At 38.9% G+C, this 19138-nt stretch overlaps 1 protein-coding gene across 8 annotated transcripts in view; it reads left to right on the top strand.

The window, feature by feature from the left end:
- Nucleotides 1-19138, top strand: part of pak5 (p21 (RAC1) activated kinase 5) — a 173785-nt gene that overhangs the window by 103061 nt on the left and 51586 nt on the right. For all 8 annotated transcript variants that reach the window (XM_008116081.3, XM_008116114.3, XM_062957625.1 and 5 more), the window contains one exon: nt 1117-1331. In XM_008116081.3, the coding sequence (XP_008114288.1) occupies nt 1117-1331 (215 nt within the window). The remainder of the gene's footprint in view (nt 1-1116; nt 1332-19138) is intronic.

Raw genomic sequence — 19138 nt, 5'->3', positions numbered from 1 at the left:
CTGCCAGCACTGTGCTTTGAGTAACTTGAGTCACTCCTCCACACAGCAGGCAAGATTTCCAATACACACAGATCAGCCGAGGATTGAAGCAGTAGAGTAGACCCAGTTCCTTTCCGTAGTTCAAGCCAGAAGCAGACGTTTGTAGTTTCACCAAGTCCGAGTAGGGGGAAGTCAAGCCGTGGTCAGTTCAGTCCGAAATCCAAAGCAGGAGATGGCGTCCGTCAAGAAGACGACGGAAGGTCAAAGCTAATGAGATTAAGCACAAGTTTGCACAAACAAAAGCCCACACAATTCCTCCCGCTGTCTGACCCCAAATTCCAAAACAACTTACGTATCAGCACACGAAAACACACCAGTCTTCAGGAAAGCGTCCCACACAGATCCCAAGCGTTCGTCCAGATTACCTTGCCCAACGCAATTTGCAATTGCTCCCAAGCCTCATTTTATGCCAGTTACAAATCCTCATCACTATCAGCTGCCCTCCTTAACCCGGGCGTTTCCTCATCACTTTCCTCATCAGAGCTGGAACACCTCTGACTACGCCCCACAGCATCCCCAGCTGTGGATCCCGTCCCATCCCTCCAGCTTGTCCATGGGTCTAATCCTGAAGGTCCCCATTCATCTTCCATCCCATCATTGCCAGTGGCACCCAATTCCTCCCTCACCCGAGTCCAATCCATCTCATCCTCCTCCGAGCTAACCAGCCCCTCCTCCATTCTCTCCGTAAACCCCTCAAAGGACTCTTCGTCAGATGGTGCTGCAAAGATATCTCGCAGTCTCTTTCTTTCTCGCTCCTCGAGAGTATCTGACTCTCGAGGAGTCTTACGCCCACGTCTGCCAGTAACAGAGCCATGAGGCTCAATCATAACACTTGCAGCCTCCCCGCTCCTCCTAAGTTGGGTATTTTGAGCAGGTTATAAGATTCCTAGGGGCACTGAGAAAAAATATATTCTCAAGATCTGCGGAAGATATCCACAACTGCCTTAATGCTTAATACATATAGTATATTTGTGGACAAGAGTCCGCTTCATCAGATGCATAAAGTCTTTTCAGTTTCTTGCTTGTCCTTGCCATCCATGATATTGTATTTTAATGCTGATATATTTTTCTCTATAGGTTTTTCCACCATGTTTGGAAAGAAGAAGAAAAAGATAGAAATTTCTGGCCCGTCGAATTTTGAACACAGGGTACACACTGGATTTGATCACAGAGAACAAAAATTCACAGGACTGCCTCAACAGTGGCATAGTTTACTCGCTGATACAGCAAATAGGCCGAAGCCTATGGTGGATCCCTCATGCATCACACCCATCCAGCTGGCTCCTATGAAGGTAGTGCTTGAGCTTTTGTCTTTAATTTTCTTTTGGTTCTAGTGTCCTTCTTTCTGTGTTTTACCTCAATGTGATGAGGTCCTTAGTTGTTGTACAATGTTGCTGTGTTTCCCTGCTCCTGCCCTAAAAGGGACTCCAAAATCTCTCTTCAGTTCACCAACTGAGGATGGAACGGCTAATGAAGAAGGAGCCATATTCATTGACTCCGAAATACATACATTGCTGATGGCAATATTCTGAGAATAATAAGAATTTCTTTTTGACACTTAAAATGATAATGTTAAAGCACCCTTTTTTAAAAAGCCTAAAATAGATCTTGACATACATAAAGCTGTTAAACTACAGAGGAATCCTTTGACACCTGTCAAGGCTATGCACAAACACTGAAGCAATTCCTTGAGTATGTCTGAGAGTATCTTTTTTGCCACCATAAAATCTCTGTCTCTACCCAAGCAGCATCACATTATATGGGTTATAAAGCTTGTCTTCCCTGCAGGAATTAACATCGCATGCCCTAAATTTCCAGACAGGCTTATTTAGGTGGCACCAGCAACAGCAATAATGACTAAATGAGATCAGTATTTTAAAAACTGAGATTCTCCTGAAATGTAGCTTCTGTCTGTGCTCTTTTAAAGTCACTGTGTACTGTTTTACTTATGAGATTTTGAGATGTTCTTGAACATTGGAAGACTATTGGTATGTATTGGAATGACTGCAGAACATAGAAAGAAATCAGGACCTACTAAAATACGCTGGTGATCTCTTTCTATGTTCTGGTAGCTTAGACACATGATGACTATAGCCACATGGATGCAATGGATCCATGGATGGATCCAGCCATTCTAGCATGTCAACACACTGTGGCTGCTTCTTAGAATGGGGAATGTCATAATTCCTGGGTTACAGTGTGTCCGATATGACAAAAATACCCCTGAAAACACCATATGGTACTCTGAGTACTTTACCAACCTGTGATTGCTATGAAAGATCTAGAGCACTGCTTCTTAAACTATGGGCCCCAACCCCAAATGTGATCCCCTTAACTTAATTTTGGGGTCATGAAAATGTTGGCAACAGTAAAAGGCCACTGAGCACCATCCAGACATTTAAACAAATCTGTTAGCAACCATGTGCAGCATTTATAGTGGACTCTGCAGAAAATGCTTCAGCTATACTCCACAAAAAGGGAAATCAGCCTGTTTGCCAAGCCTTGCAAATGCTGACATATTTCTTGGGCAAAGTTTAAGAAGCCCTGAATTGTATTTTTAGGGGATTAAAAGAGGCTTTTTCTGTTATGACTGTTTTGCACAATAGTCCTTGGAGTCTTTTAGTGGGTTTAATTAATTAACTTTTCCCTCTCTGGAATTAATAATGCTTAAAAGGCAGGAAGTATTCATGCAGACATAGATGTTTTCTGGGTTCACTGAGGGGTTGCTTATATAGACTTTAAATTTACAAAATGTTATTCATGGTCATTTAAGATTGGAGAACAGGGACCATTCAGCATTGAGTCAAATGCTGTGAAATGGCCAAGAAAGGCAGTACAATAAGGAAACACATTTGATTATGGGATGCTTGTTGTCTGTGCTTCCATATGATAGTTGGAATATGGTAGAATCGTAACTTCCTGAGTCAGATCATTAGTCCAGTCTAATTCTGTTACTACTACCCTGTTTCCCCGAAAATAAGACATCCCCAGAAAATAAGACCTAGTACAGGTTTTGCTGAATTGCTAAATATAAGACCTCCCCCGAAAGTAAGACCTAGCAAAGTTTTTGTTTGGAAGCATGCCCATCGAACAGAACACCAGAGCATGCAGGATCAATAAATGTGTGTACCATACACATGGAAATAATGGTAGTAATAAGAAATTCCTGATAGGATTCACAGTTTGTCTGGTTATGCTGGTTTGTGATGACAACTACTGTACAGTATATAATAAATGTTCATTTTTTGTTCAGTAATAATAAATGCGAATTCTTCTTCATGGAAAAATAAGACATCCCCTGAAAATAAGACCTAGAGCATCTTTGGGAGCAAAAATTAATATAAGACACTGTTTTATTTTCGGGGAAACACGGTATTAGAAGTGTGTGTGCATATGTCTTTCCAGGGCTACTTCAAGGTATTTCATGTTAGCTTTTGGAGCTCTAAATGGCTTAAAAGGTGGCTTCATTAAGATCCCCCTTCTTCTGCCTTATCCTACAGTTATATTACATGAGGCATTGCCTTAGGTAGCTCAGAAAAGAAGCCACAATTCCAGAGCTGGTATGGGAACAGTGTGGCTCCAGAGATGTGGCTTAGCCACATCTATGAACTACCTTGGCTAGGGATCATACAAACTTGGTGTAACATCTCTCACAACCTGATTTAGAGCCTTTTCTGCAGGTGTGCTCATAGCCATACCTCAGCATTGTAAAATGCTTTGACAGTGAACATTCAGAAATGTAGGAAGTGGATCACTGGTCCATTTAGTTTCATGTTTTTAATATTCACTGGTACCAATGTCTCTCCAAGGTTTCTAGCAGGATTCTTTCTTAGCCTCACATATTCTCTGTTGGTCTCTTCTAATCCAACAGCTAGTAAAGCCTGTTGTGCTTCCAAAACCAGGTGTGTTCAAAGGTAGTTTGGTGATTAAACTCAGCCACTGAAAAATTGAATTTACAGCCTATGGCCCTTTCTACACTGTCATATAACCCAGATTATCAAAGCAGATAATGCAGATTATCTGCTTTGAACTGGACTATATGAGTATACACTGTAATATAATCTAATTCAAAGAAGACGATCTGGATTTTATATGTCAGTGTAGAAGGAGTCTCAAACTTGTGCCAGCCTGAGATTAGGGCTACTTTAGCAACTACGGTATCTGGCTATGTGTTTGCTTTTTTTGCCCTTGTGCTGAACTGCAACTCATGCACATCATTGTCACCTGTTTATTTTATGGTATTAGTGTATAAATTAGAGAGTGGCATTGTTATTTGAAATATTTATGCTTATTTGATCCATTGCCTCGATTCTGATATCTGGGAAATAGAGGATATATCCACTTTAAAAGAGATAAATTAGGAAAATGGACATAACTAAAGAAGTAAATGTCCTGTATGGGTGGAGTTGGAGTGAAGCAAATCTGTTCCTGAGTGATTGAATGATGGCCATATCAGAAGCATCAGTTCAGCTTGACATTTTTAGAGTTCAAGTCAGAAGTTGCACCTGAATCACTGTAGAACCAAAGTGTACTCAGTTTTCCACAGTTCCTTTGCTTGTTTTTTTCTCATGTGAGAGACACTAAACACTTCAGTTTTCTCCTTCTTGGGTGAGATTAAAGATTATTTGCACATTTTATGATGGTTTTCTACATTCTGGGGCATTTAAAAATGAAAACAGTATTTTGTACAAAATATTGTTTTAAAAACAATCAAATCATAATGTTGTTTATAATGTGCACACTCATATTTTAGCTTTGGGGAGTGTACATCTTGTTATAAAATCAAATAAGACTTAGGGTTATAATCCATCCTTCATTTTATTTATGTCCTGCATAGCTTATTTATGGGTTTAACTTTTGTGGATCTCTACATACATAGTTAAAAACAAAAAAATCCAAGATTATGGTAGTATTAAATAATCACAGAATTGCCTCCAGGCATGCCAGAGAAGAGAAGTAGGAGGAGCAACTTGGCCCAAATATAAAGATATCCTAATTAAGGAGAAGGGGACATATATTCTGAAAAGTCAAGAAGAGATTAACAAAGAATTCGGCAATTTGGGATGGTTCCAATACAGACAATTAAAAGAATACTATAATAAAGATAAAATACTAGGATTTGAAGAAAAAGAGAGTTTTTGGGACAAGGTAATGAAAATGGAAAAAAAACAAATATCTATAATTTATACAAAATTAATAGAATGGGAAACAGAAACGGTACCAATAAAAGAAAACATGATCAAATGGGCCCAAAACCTAGGTAAAACAATACATCTAGCAGAATGGGAAAAGGCCTGGAACTCTGGATTGAAATTCACCTACGCAACCGAATTAAAAGAAAACTGGATCAAAATGTTCTACCGCTGGTATTTGACCCCCCAAAAATTATCAAATTTCAATAAGAAAATCTCAAATAAATGTTGGAAATGTAACGATCAAGTGGGTACATTTTACCACTGTTGGTGGACTTGTAAAAAGGCGAAAATCTATTGGAAGAAAATCCACCAAGCAATACAAAAGATGTTGCAAATTAATATAGAATTAGATCCCAAATATTTTCTTCTGGGGCTGATCAATATAGAAAAGGACAAAGACAAAGAAATTCTCTTCAATTATCTTATAACAGCTGCAAGAATAGTCTATGCCAGATATTGGAAAAAGAAAGAAATTCCGGAGCTGAGCCAATGGCTAGTCAAGATTTTGGAAATAATGAACATGGATAAATTGACGTATTTACTTAAAAATAACTATGGCATTCCCAAAAAGCAAACAAACTGGGACCTGGTTAAGAATTTTTTGATTGAAAGGCAAATGAAGGTGCTAATTTAACCCCAATAGAAAATCTAATGTTAATGATGGAAGAATTCAATAAAATAAAATATAAATAAATAAATAAATAAATAAATAAAAGAGAAAAGGCTGACACCAAAGCAGTACGAACAGAAAGACCAATTAAAGATAGAAATCTTTCTTTAAGTATCTGTGTGAGAGATGGAAGTGACCAATTATTTTATATTTTTGTTTATTTTACTTTGCTTTTTCTTTTTTCTTTTCCTCTCTTTTTTCTCTTTTTCTTCAATTTCAACTCATTTATTGCACTTTTTCTTTCCTCTAAGAACCCAATGTGTTCTAAACACGTACTGTAATTTTTATTTGAAAACTCAATAAAAAAATCAAAAAAAAAATCACAGAATTAAACCCAATTATAGTCTGTTGGAGCCTCCATGGTACAGTGGATTAAACCGCTGAGCTGCTTAACTTGCTGACCAAAAGGTTGGTGGTTTGAATCTAGGGAGCGGAGTGAGCTCGTTTTGTTAGCCCCAGCTTCTGCCAACTTAGCAGTTTGAAAACATGCAAATGTGAGTAGATGAATAGGTACCGTTCAGGCGGGAAGGTAATGGTACTCCATGCAGTCATGCTGGCCACATGACCTTGGAGGTGTCTACGGACAATGCCAACTCTTCAACCTAGAAATGGAGATGAGCATCAACCCCCCAGAGTTGGACATGCCTAGACTTAACGTCAGGGAAAACCTTTACCTCTACCTACCTTAAAGTCTTACTCCATAAAAGTTTTTGTTCCGTTTTGTTTTGTTGGAATCAGCCTCTAAAAGCTTGGTTTAAAAAACAAGACACATCTTCCCCTGGTTGCTTTTTTTCACCAAAAGAGCATTTTCTCCCTGGGCAGCTTTTGGAGACCATGGGAGGTAGTCTCAGGAATACACAAACAGCCATCGTCCCCTGTTGCAGAGGATAGCGTAATGCATAAACAATCTTGTTGACTTCAAACTGCCACTGTCCCCTCCAGCAACAAGAAAACAGATAATTCCTCGTGCCCTTTCAAAACTCATTTCCCATGCATCAGTTTATCCTTTCAAATCAATACTCCTAACGGTTATTTTTAACAAGCCATTTCTGATAAAATATACTTCAAGCAGAAATCCATATGCACTGTTTTCCATTCTCACCCAATTGTTAGTAAGCTGTAGGGTTTAAAGACAATAAGGGGTTTGAATAAACGCATGTGTACCTTGAAATTGAACTTCAGTTCTGCTTACATTTTTCCCTTCTGCATTTCTGAATGAACGCTGGTTACATTTTCTATTCAAACATGTAGAAAATTAAATAGCAAAGGATTGTAATTCCATTTATTAAGGGTGCTTTCAGTCCAAGCAAATTTCCTAGGCCTGTAACTATTACTTGTTTGCAGAAAGCAATGGTTATTCAGCCTTGACTGGATTATCCCTTTTTCTTGATTTTACACACACACACACACACAAACACAATGCCTCTTAAATTCTGTATTTTCAGTGCAATGCTGAGGTATGGGGAAGATGAATTATTCTGTTATTACATCCTGACTATGGCCAGCATTACTAAATATGCAACACATTGTAGTAGGTGATGCTGAACTGAGCTGGGAAATAGCTACTTGCAGATAGGGATTAAATCTAGACATTTTTCATTGTTGCTTTTGAGGCTAACCATTTTGATGTTTTCTCCCTACTGGGCAAGATAAACAAGGGTTTCAATCAATTTTTCAACAATTTTTCACATTTGGGGGAACTTGGTTGTGAAATCTTTTGCTGTGCAAAATATTGTTGTGCAAAAATATATCTTGCAATTCGAAATTCATAATATTAACTTTGCACAAAATGCATTTTGCATTGCTGCTGCAAGCATATCCCAATTTTCTGTTTTTAAAAGGAGGGCCTTAATGTGGCATGATATAGTACAGTGGTTCTCAACCTGTGGATTCCCAGATGTTTTGGCCTTCACCTCCCAGAAATCCTAATAGCTGGTAAACTGGCTGGGATTTCTGAGAGTTGTAGGCCAAAAAGAGCTGGGGACCTACTGGTTGAGAACCACTGACATAGTATCTTCTCCAAGAATAAATTGTTGTGATATATAACTCATGTATACACTGGGTTGTTGTATGTTTTCCGGGCTGTGTGGCCATGTTCCAGAAGTATTCTCTCCTGATGTTTCACCCATATCTATGGCAGGCATCCTAAGAGGTTGGATGCCTGCCATAAATGTGGGTGAAACGTCAGGAGAGAATATTTCTGGAACATGGCCATACAGCTGGAAAACATACAACAACCCAGTGATCCTGGCCATGAAAGCCATCAACAACACATGTATACATTCTAGAAATGTAACTCACAGCTAAAAAAAAACCTGGGTTGACTTATCCATGGGTCATTGTAAATATTTTACCATCACTTTTATCAGAAAGGAGCCATTTGCTTCTCTAAGTCAAGTGGAGAAAAACAAGAGTTTAGTCTCGGGTTAACCTAAAAGAAGCACATCTCTTCTCTCTCTGGACGTTTGGGATGCCTGGGTGGAAAATAGCAGCCCACATAAGCAGCCTTGCAACTTTCTCCTCTCTGCAGAATGGTCCTTGAGTTATCCACAGATCATATCAGAATTAATAAATGTGGATCTAAAACTTGCCCTTGATTTATACACAAACAAATCTTTATTACAGTCACAGACCAGCATACACAAGTATCTACACTAATTTGTAAATAATTAGTTACTTGTCATAAATTCCATTTTTTTGTAATAATTTGAGCACAACTGAGCTATATTACAGTTTAATGAAGTGAAAGTTATGACTTTGCTGCATTACTGTCAGTTTGTAAATATTTTCTATTCATACCAGCATGTTCTCATTTAATAGTGAAGGATGGATATAGCATGGTTGAAGTGCTGGCTCATATTGTTACTCAGACTGCTGTCTCATGCTCTTCTGTGATGATAAAGCTGGAAGGTTTTATAATGCTTGTAACATAAGCCAATATTTTGTCACATGAGGGTAGTTTAAGCCCCTATCCAGGCAGAAGGGACATTTGGAACATTTTCAACAGCAGTGAAAATTCCAGTGTATTGCAGGAGATTGAAAACTCCTATGTCAACAGGAATGTAGTATGGAGTGGATTCCATCATACCCAAACACCCAGAGTGAAAGAACAGGTTTTGAGTAGCCACCATCCTTTTCTTTGTTCAAGGGAATGGGGATAGGAACAAGTACAAGTGCATTAGTTTCACTGGAACATTTTCATCCATACATATTTTTGCCCAGAAAAGAACAAACCCTGCATATTTCTGCATATTTTGCCCAGAAAAGAGTCAACCCTGCATTGACTAAAACTCAAAGATCTTCTTTTACATCTCCAGCTGAAACTGAAAGGAAACCATTTTCTGTGTAAGAAAACTTTGTGAAAACAATGTACATGTTTTCTCATTTTGAACAAGAATGGGTGTCTCAACATATCAAGATAAAAGATCAGAAGTGTTGATTACTACATAAATCCCTGCAAGAGATCCAAAAGGGTTGTCTTCTTTTCAACAGTAGTATGAAAAACAAAAAAGCAGGGTCAGTCCCAAAATATGAAAAATGTAGACTAGCACTATCATTAGCAAGAAAATAACTAAGAATCCCCTTTACCAGTACTTTTAAGAAAAGGAGATATTTGTGCATCTGTACAAATGTGTAATGATCAAAGAAGCTGTTGGACATTTTGAATATGCCAGTCGTTAATTGTAATTGTAGTATTGGAATTTGTATGGCGGGCATCGAACTGCTGCCGGTTATGATGCCACCCTGAGTCCCCTTTGGGGTGAGAAGGGCTGGATACAAGTATGGGAAATAAATAAATACATAGATACTTTCAGTGAGTCGGATTCAATGGAAGAGAGTAGAATCATGACATTTTGCTGCTCTCTAGTGGACATGTTCTGTAGATTTAGAACATTCTGTAGTCCAGTAAGGGATAGCTTGCTGTGTACGTTGGCTAGGAGCAGAATTCATTATCACATGTTCTCTGCAGACCTGGCTATTCAAACGACACTGTCAGCAATTTATCTCATCTTTTATTTGCAACATTATTTCTTCCTGGTGGGAAAGGGTAGATCTGGCATTGGTTTTGTTATGTAATTTTGAGTTTACTCTGACCTTATCATAGTCTTTTCTTGACAAATTTATTATTCAGAGAAACTTTGCCATTGCCTTCCTTTAAAACTGAGAGCATGGCTTGCCCAAGGTCACCCATTAGTTTTGCATAACTGAGCTGCAGTTCAGACTCTGATCTCTCAGAATCCTCATCCAATATTCAGATAACTGCATCATATTGATGCAGCTAAGTTAAGAGTATGGAAAATTTAGAAATGTGGACTTTTATATCCATTTTCTGTGTCTGGTCTCTATTTCACAGTGGGAGTTCAATAGAAATGATACTCCTATTTTGAATTTCCAAGGTGGAAGGTGAGCTATAAATGCAAATAAAATGTTGAATATTTCAATTCAAAGATTGAGCTAGAGCAAAAAAAAAAAATCATATAGTAGGAATAGGAAATGGATCAACCTAGAGTGCATCTACACTGCAAAATTAAGTGATACCACCTTAACTGCCATGTCTCAATCCTATGGAATCATGGGAGTTGTAGTTTTACGAGGTTTTTAGGTATCTGTGCCAGTGAGTCCTGGAGACAACAAATTATAGCCCCCGTGATTTCATAGCATTGAGCCATGGCAGTTAAAGTATTGTCAAACTGCATCCAGTCTACATCACAGATGCATCTCAAGTCTCTCATGGCAGGGAATTCCATAGCCTAGCTACCACTTTCTTCATCACATAATTACTTATACATGAATAGTCAGCCTTTCAGAGAATCTGGACCTAATCTATAGAGGGCTTTATTGATCATGACCAGCACTTGCCCAGAAACAGACTGTTAACTAATAATCCACATTAATGTTGCTATTGTTGTTGTTATTGTCAACCTCATCAACCTAATCATCATCCTCTCTTCCTTCTATTATAAGAAGTGTTGGATCTAGTATTCTCCAGTGGAGACTGTTGTCTTACATATCAGTGGGGGAAATATCTCTGCCTTTTAGTCCAAAGTTTAAATAAGAGATTCCAGAACCAAGCTCTATCTCCCAAATAGGTTCAACACTGAGGAATTCACTGTATATCTGACAAGAATTGGTTTCTCCCATTCAGCAGAAATTTTCCCTGAGCTGATATTTGCTCCAGACACTCTGCTTACCTGGTAGGCTTGTACTTGACAAATGGGGAAAAAGGTGTTCCCCATGGATGGTTCAATTGTGAACATGTATTCTATAAACATCAGCTTCAGGACAATGTGTTTTTGGAAACATAGGCCTCGATTCTATTTTTAGACTTCAGTAGAGAAGCGCCATCGAATCAGTTGTATTGCCTGTGTTTTGATTCAGTACTTGGTTGTTGCTACTCTTAAAACTTGTGCATACTCATATAGGGAGATATGATCTTTCAGATAGTCTGGGTTTAGTCCATATAGAGCAGTCATTCCCAACCTTTATTTCACTTCACTTCACTTCACTTTATTTCTTAATTAGTCGCTCTCCACCAGAGTGCTCCGAGCGACTTACAATTTAAAATATCATTCCACAATAGAAAACATTCATCATAAAAACATTCAACATAAAAACATTCAACATAAAAACATTCAACCTAAAAACATTCAACAGTGACTATTTGGCAAATTTGATCTGATTTACTTAAATGCACAACCAAACAGCCAAGTCTTGAGCACTTTTCCAAAAGGTCACAACTCCGACATTGCTCTAACATATGGAGGCAATGAGTTCCACAGAATTGGAGCATAGATCAAAAAGGCTCTACGCCTTGTGGCTTCCAGGCGTACCTCCCTTGGGAGATTTTCCTGGGAGGATCGAGGTGACCACTGATGGGAAAAAGGAATGAGGTGGTCCCTAAGATATAATGGTCCTTGGTCATTTCGAGTTCTAAATGTCAGGATCAGTATCTTGTAAGAGATCCAATGTTCTATTGGTAGCCAATGCAGTTGTTTCAGAATCGGTGTAATATGGGATCTTATAGATGATCCCGCTAGCAGCCTGGCCGCCGCATTTTGGACCATTCGGATCTTCTGGGTTTTTGTCTTCGGAAGGCCGGCATATAAGGCATTACAATAATCCAACCTAGTGGTGACTGTTGCATGGATTACCATTGCCAATGCTTCTGTCGAGAGGTAGGATGCCAATTTCCTTGCCTGGCGAAGATGAAAAAAGGCCTGCTTACTTATGGCAGTGATCTGGGCCTCCATCGTCAGTGATGAGTCCAACACAACCCCAAGGCTTTTAACAGTAGCAGATGGAACCAGAACTTCCCCATCGAAATCAGGCAGTGACTGGGTTAACTCTGGTGGCTGGCCAGGCCAGAGTATCTCAGTTTTCGCGGGATTCACTTTTAGTCTACTTGCTCACAGCCAACTCATCACTGCTTCCAAACACAGCTTAAAGTTCTCAGGAATCGTGGTTGTCCCAGGTTCGAGACGCAAGAGTAGCTGGGTATCATCTGCATACTGGTAGCACTCTATGCCAAAGCTCCGCACTAGTCCAGCAAGTGGTCGGACGTAGATGTTAAATAACAAGGGCAAAAGGATAACGCCCTGGGGAACTCCACAGCAAAGGCAGGAGCTCTCAGAGCTTTGGCCTGACCACTCCACCCTCTGTCTCCGGTCCCGGAGAAATGAATTGAACCACTGAAGAGCTAAACCTCGTACACCAGACATAGCCAATCGATGGATCAGCAAGTCATGGTCCACGGTGTCGAATGCAGCTGTAAGGTCCAAGAGTACCAATAGCGCTGATCCTCCCCGGTCTAACTGACGACGAATTTTGTCAGAAATAGCTACCAAGACAGTCTCTGTCCCTTGACCTGAACAAAAGCCTATTGGAAGGGGTCTAAGCCCGCAGTCTCATCTAAGAATTGCTGTAGCTGTCCCGCCACTGTCCGTTCAATCACCTTGCTCAAAAACGGAAGGTTTGAAACTGTGCGGTAGTTTATTTATTTATTTATTTACATCACTTTTACCCCGCCTTTCTCTCCGAGGAGACTCAAAGCGGCTTACAGTAAATAGGCAAAAATATTTTAGTTCTTGCGGACCACTGGTGGTCCATGGACCACAAGTTGGGAACCACTGATATAGATCTTTCAAGTTGGGACTATTTGATCATATTTACATCACATTACATTAATTAAAGATAGTGTTCATATCCTATATACTCTCCCTATTCTTCTTCTTTTCTTGTATTCATATTTTTCTGAACCTAATATTTTTTTAAAGACATAAAGGTGAGAAGGAAATGGACTTATATCTAACCCTTCAGCCTACTGAGTCATTTCCTGGAGGAGATTTTCAAAAAGACATAGTGGGTTGATGTACTTTATTAAAATTATCTCCTCTCCCCATTTCCATCATTCAAAATGTTCTGCTGATATGGGAGCCATCTACAGCTGGAAGAAGCTTTTCTGCTTTTGAGAGCTATATCTTGAATGAACTCTTGACTGATACCAGTATATGAACACACAAAGTTGCCCAACAAATGTATTTTTGTAGACTACAACTTCCAGAAACTCTCAACAAGGATGACTGCTGGGTGTTGTAGCCCAAAATATATCTTTGTCATATTCTGCTGATCAATACTGCTGTTCTAACATTCTGAGCAGGGGTTTTGTCAGCCTCTACTCCTTGAAAGCATTTGAATTCAAAATACTAGAGGCTGGAATTGTGATTTTCTGCATGCATCTCTACACCTCCTCATCCCATAATGTGAATTAAAATGATCGCAGTTTGGCCAAGATCATTCATTCAGCTTCAGAACTGAAATTGGCCCACTCCACCACCTAATGGTATGTGGAGGTTGAGTATCCCTTATCCCGATATGCTCCAAAATCTGAATTTGTCCATTAGGTAGTTGAGATAGTGAAACATTTGCTTTCTCATGGCTTTGTGAATACAATTATTAAAAATATTGTGTCTCTATTATACTCAGGCTATGAGTATATGGTTTGCATGAAACATAAAGGAATTTTATATAGTACAGTAGAGTCTCACTTATTCAAGCTAAACAGGCTGGCAGAAGCTTGGATAAGCGAATATCTTGGATAATAAGGAGGGATTAAGGAAAAGCCAATTAAACATCAAATTAGATTATGATTTTACAAATTAAGCACCAAAACATCATGTTTTACAACAAATTTGACAGAAAAAAGCAGTTCAATATGAAGTAATGTTATGTTGTAATAACTGTATTTACGAATTTAGCACCAAAATATCATGATGTATTGAAAACATTGACTACAAAAATGGCTTGGATAATCCAGAAACTTGGATAAGCGAGGCTTGGATAAGTGAGACTCTACTGTACTTTAATTATTAAACTCGAGGACCTAGTGATTGTTTCACGTTATCACTTTATGGGACTGATAATTTATACAGCTTGCTTATATCCACAGCCTTTGCTGCATTTTATTGAATTTTTAAATCAGTTGGGGTTTAATATGTTGTTTTATGTAAATTGTTGTGTAAACTTACCTTGTTATTTATTTATATGTTCATGTACCTTGCTGTATTTTGTGTGTTGTTGCACTATTGAGTGCTTTTCATGAACTTCCCCGAGTCCCTTTGGGGAGATGGTGGCGGGATACAAATAAAGTTTTATTGTTATATTTAAAAGGGGCCGCAATGGCGCAATGTGTTAAACCCTTGTTCCAGCTGAACTGTTGACCTGAAAGTTGAAGGTTTGAATCTGCGAGATGGGGTGAGTTCCCATCTGTCAGCCCTAGCTTCCCATGCGGGACATGAGACAAGCCTCCCAGCAGGATGGTAACACATCTGGGCGTCCCCTGGATAATGTCTTTGTAGTACTATATAAAATTCTCTCACACCAGAACCAACTTGCATATGTTCTCAATTCTCTTCTGACACACACAAAAATTATATTTATATATTTAGACTTGGGTCTCCTCTTTAAAATAGCTTTATGCAAATATTCCAAAATCTGAAAAAATCCAAAATCAAAAGCACTTCTGGTCCCAAGCATTTCAGATATGGGATACTCAACCTGCATACATAATAGAACTTATGTTGTAACTTGCATAGAATAGTGTTAGTTCACCACCTAGTGGCAGCAGATAACTACCAATGAATTGAGATGAAATAAAGCAACAGCCTTTTAAATCTTAATACATTTATTATGTGGCACTACGTATTCAGATTCTTGCTCTAGCACAACATCACCAGAAGTTTGTGTGGATGTATGTATGTGTGTAAGAAAGGTTGTCGAAGTGCATTTTTAAACTTGGCTTTATACCTCGTTTTAGAGTTTTTAATGTTATTTTTATTGGTTTTATTATATTGAATGAGAGTTTGGAATAGTTGAGCCAGAAAGGTTTGCAATAATATAATTCTTGTATTTTGTGGCCTTTGGGATTCACTATTTAAAATTTTAAAAAAATCATTCCTCATAAGGGAATGCTTAGTCAGCATTACTTTGAAGTTTTATTGAAATACTTCTTGATGTTGCTTTGCCCTTTAACAAATGAAAATGTAACTACATTTTTAAAGCCACTATAAAATTATTTTATCTTTAAGATTCCACATGGTTCTTAATCTTTGTTTCATGTGGAGTTTTCTGGGTCCTAACTAATTTTAGGACCAACTTTTTCATCTTAATGGTGGAATCCTGGGATTGTTACTTGATCAGAAGTCCCCTGGTTGAGGCTTCACAGACTGGATCTACACTATCATATAATCTAGATCAGGGGTCCTCAAACTAAGGCCTGAAAGCTGGATGTGGCTCTCCAGCATAATTTATCTGCCATCCTCCCTAAACTTTAGACTGAGAGTCTAAACTTGACCTGAAGGCACACAACAACAGCAATTCTAATTCATGTGTTGTTGAAGGTTTTCGTGGCCAGAATCACAGGCTTGTTGTTTGTTTCCCAGGCTGTAATTCTAATTACAGTAGAATCTCACTTCTCCAACATAAACAGGCTGGCAGAATGTTGGATAAGCGAATATGTTGGATAATAAGGAGGCATTAAGGAAAAGCCTATTAAACATCAAATTAGGTTATGATTTTACAAATGAAGCACCAAAATATCATGTTAGACAACAAATTTGGCAGAAAAAGTAGTTCAATATGCAGTAATGCTATGTAGTAATTACTGTATTTATGAATTTAGCACCGATATATTGAAAACATTGACTCCAAAAATGCATTGGATAATCCAGAACGTTGGATAAGTGAGTGTTGGATAAGTGAGACTCTACTGTAACTTGATTATTTCACTAGCCAAAAGCAGGCCCACACTTCCCATAGAAGTATGTGTTGGTTAAAATTGTTCTTCCTTTTAAATGTTGTATTGTTCCTTCATTTTTTTGCGCTACAAATAAGATATGTGCAGTGTGCATAGGAATTTGTTCATGGTTTTTTGTAACTATAGTCCAGCCTCCCAACAAACTGAGGGGCTGGCCCTGTGCTTTAAAAGTTTGAGGGCCCCTGTTCTAGATTATCAAAGCAGATAATCCATTTTATCTGGTTTGAACTGGATTATATGACTCTACACTGCCATATAATCCAATTCTAAGCAGAGATGTTATATGGCAGTGTAGATGGAACCTTAGTACTCCTCCCTAAAATGCTGATTCCAGGAATTCATCCATGACATTTTGTAGTAGGAGCAAAGTTTTATACAGGCTGAGTATCCCTTATTCAGAATGATCAAGAACCCAAAATACTCCACATAGGTGGTTGTAATGTTTGTTTGTTTTTTTTTAAAAAAAACGGGTATTGTGGATAAGAGATACACAACCTGTAGCTTGTATACTTGTTTCAGAGCAGCAGAGCATACAAACATAAATCCTGCTACAGTGTGCATAATGAATACTCAACCTGTATTTGGGTCTTGTGAAAGGCCTCATGCCCACAGCAACACGTGACTGGGCACAGTGTGTGTGTGTGTGTGTGTGTGTGTGTGACACCCCTGGCTGCGAGAGCACTGGAAACCAATACACCGAGGCCAATAAACAATCTAATATCTTTATTAAGGAATTAAGAAATTAAAACAAAAACAAACAGAAGATATAGTTCATCAATAGACCTTTCAGGAAAGGTCAAATATAGTCCAGTAATATATTGTCCAATGTCTAATATTAGAGGTTAAAGTTTGTAATCCAAAAAACCAAAACGCACTCAAACTTCCAAGCAGTTTGAGTGGGGAAATGTCCAAGTCTTTTTCTAGAGTTCAAAGCAAGTCCAAGGCAAGGAAATGAAGACAAGGCTGGATACACGGCACGACAAGGCAAGGCTGGAATCACGGCAAGGCAAGGCAAGGCAAGGAACACGGCTAGGCAAGGCTCGGAAACACGGCTAGACAAGGCACGACTAGGCTGGAAGGTAGTGGATCCAAACGCGGTCCACACTTGGCTGGAAGTGAAGTTAATCCTCCAACTGACACGTTGACTCCGCGCTGGCTAGTCAGCGCACAGAACTTTTAAGGAACTTCGAATCTTCCCTCAGAACAGGTGTCTCAAATGCTCTTTTCCCAAGGGAAAAGAGCTAGAACAACATCTTGACCAGATGCAATCCTCCCTTAGAGTTCTCAGGGGAAAGTAGGTTAATCAGCAAATTCCCTTGCTGCTAATTGCGCGCTTCATCTCCTGCCAGCTTTCTCCTGCCTCTTAGTTTCCACAAACATCCTTCTATCAAAGGAAGGGGAACTGGGAAGAGGAGACTCTGTTTCAAGGGCCTTTTTAATGAGCGTTGAACTAGAATTGTCAATAGGGAACATCTGGAATGAGGCAGAGTCTTGCTGAATTGGCACAAAACTTGTTTCCTCATCACTGTGGTCCACAATGGAGTCAGGTTCACGGCCCAAGGGTCCATGGGACATCACAGTGTGTGTGTGTGTGTGTGTGTGTGTGTGTGTGTATAGATAGATAGATAGATAGACAGACAGACAGACAGACAGACAGACAGACAGACACATAGATAGATGGTGATCCCTCAGTTTCAAAAGTCATTTTACATGAGGAGTGGAGAATGCTGACTGAGACAATGAGGAACAAAAGTTCCTTCTCCTGCTTAGGCATACAAAACCCACCATTCAGTTCTTTGATTGCAAGTTAATATGTGTCTATAACCTGCTCAGAAATTTTAAGCACACCTACCTAAGACAACAACTGATCAAATATAGTAAGATTTGGTTTTTCATAAAATAAGATATAAAATTCTGGAAAGAAATTCCTTGCTTATTTTTTAAGTGAATTTCCTGAAATGAGATTTGGATTTTACCATTTGAGGGAAAAATTTCAGTTTGGCTTCAAAGTGTTAGACATTTGTGCAAGTCTTTCTTCATGTAAGAATACTATCGATTACAGGACACAGTACAGAACACAAGGTGGCAGCAGAAGGCATTTCACCAGTCTGTTTGATAGATTTCTTTTCTCTCTAAATGTACATTGAGAGGATTTTACTAGGCATTAGAATTTTCTTAGAGAAATCTGATTGATGGGCTTTCTTTAAGAACAGGATCATCCTAGTTGTTAGAGGGAAAGGGAACTGCTTTCTCTGGTTGCAGTATTAGACTGGAATCTCAGTCTGCTATCTATAAAATATGAGCAAGTGATCAGATTTGAATGTGTGGATGGGCCAGAAGGATAATGCCTTCTTCTTGCCCCAAAAGGGAATTTTGTGTTTCAGTCCAGCATATGACAAGGTGACTTCCACGTCTCCTACGTACATCTGTCTGAAGAACCTAAACCCTTGCCTTGAAGCTGTGAGAGGCAATAGAGACATATCCTCTCAGTATCGTCCACTTGGAAGATGAATTCCAAGTCCCAGAAACCACAGTAGAAAAAATTGGCTCCATATCTCATTCTCCTGAGATTTTTAGACTTGTTCATCACCCTCTGAGAAGATGGAGTTTATAAAACATTGGTAACATTCTCTGCCCCATGGCACTTTGTGGCTATTTAATAAAGGGGAAGGCAGTGGAGAAATGAGGCAAAGCATATTTTTTCGGATAGGGAGCTCAGCCAAAGTGGGATGGAGGCCCTTGCTGAGATTCAGCCACAATAATCAGGACATTGGACAGCTCCATGTGTAACTCGGGCTTTGTACTGTATTCAGAAAAATAAGAATTTGGAATTGGCATCCATAGTAGGCAGGAATTCATTGGCACATAAATAGATTGCAGCTTGGTCTTTCATCTGCCGGTAGGCTAAATGTGCATTTTAAG

This window comes from Anolis carolinensis, chromosome 1, assembly GCF_035594765.1.
Source record: "Anolis carolinensis isolate JA03-04 chromosome 1, rAnoCar3.1.pri, whole genome shotgun sequence".
NCBI lineage: Eukaryota > Metazoa > Chordata > Lepidosauria > Squamata > Dactyloidae > Anolis > Anolis carolinensis.
This window is presented reverse-complemented; position numbering and strand designations above follow the sequence as displayed.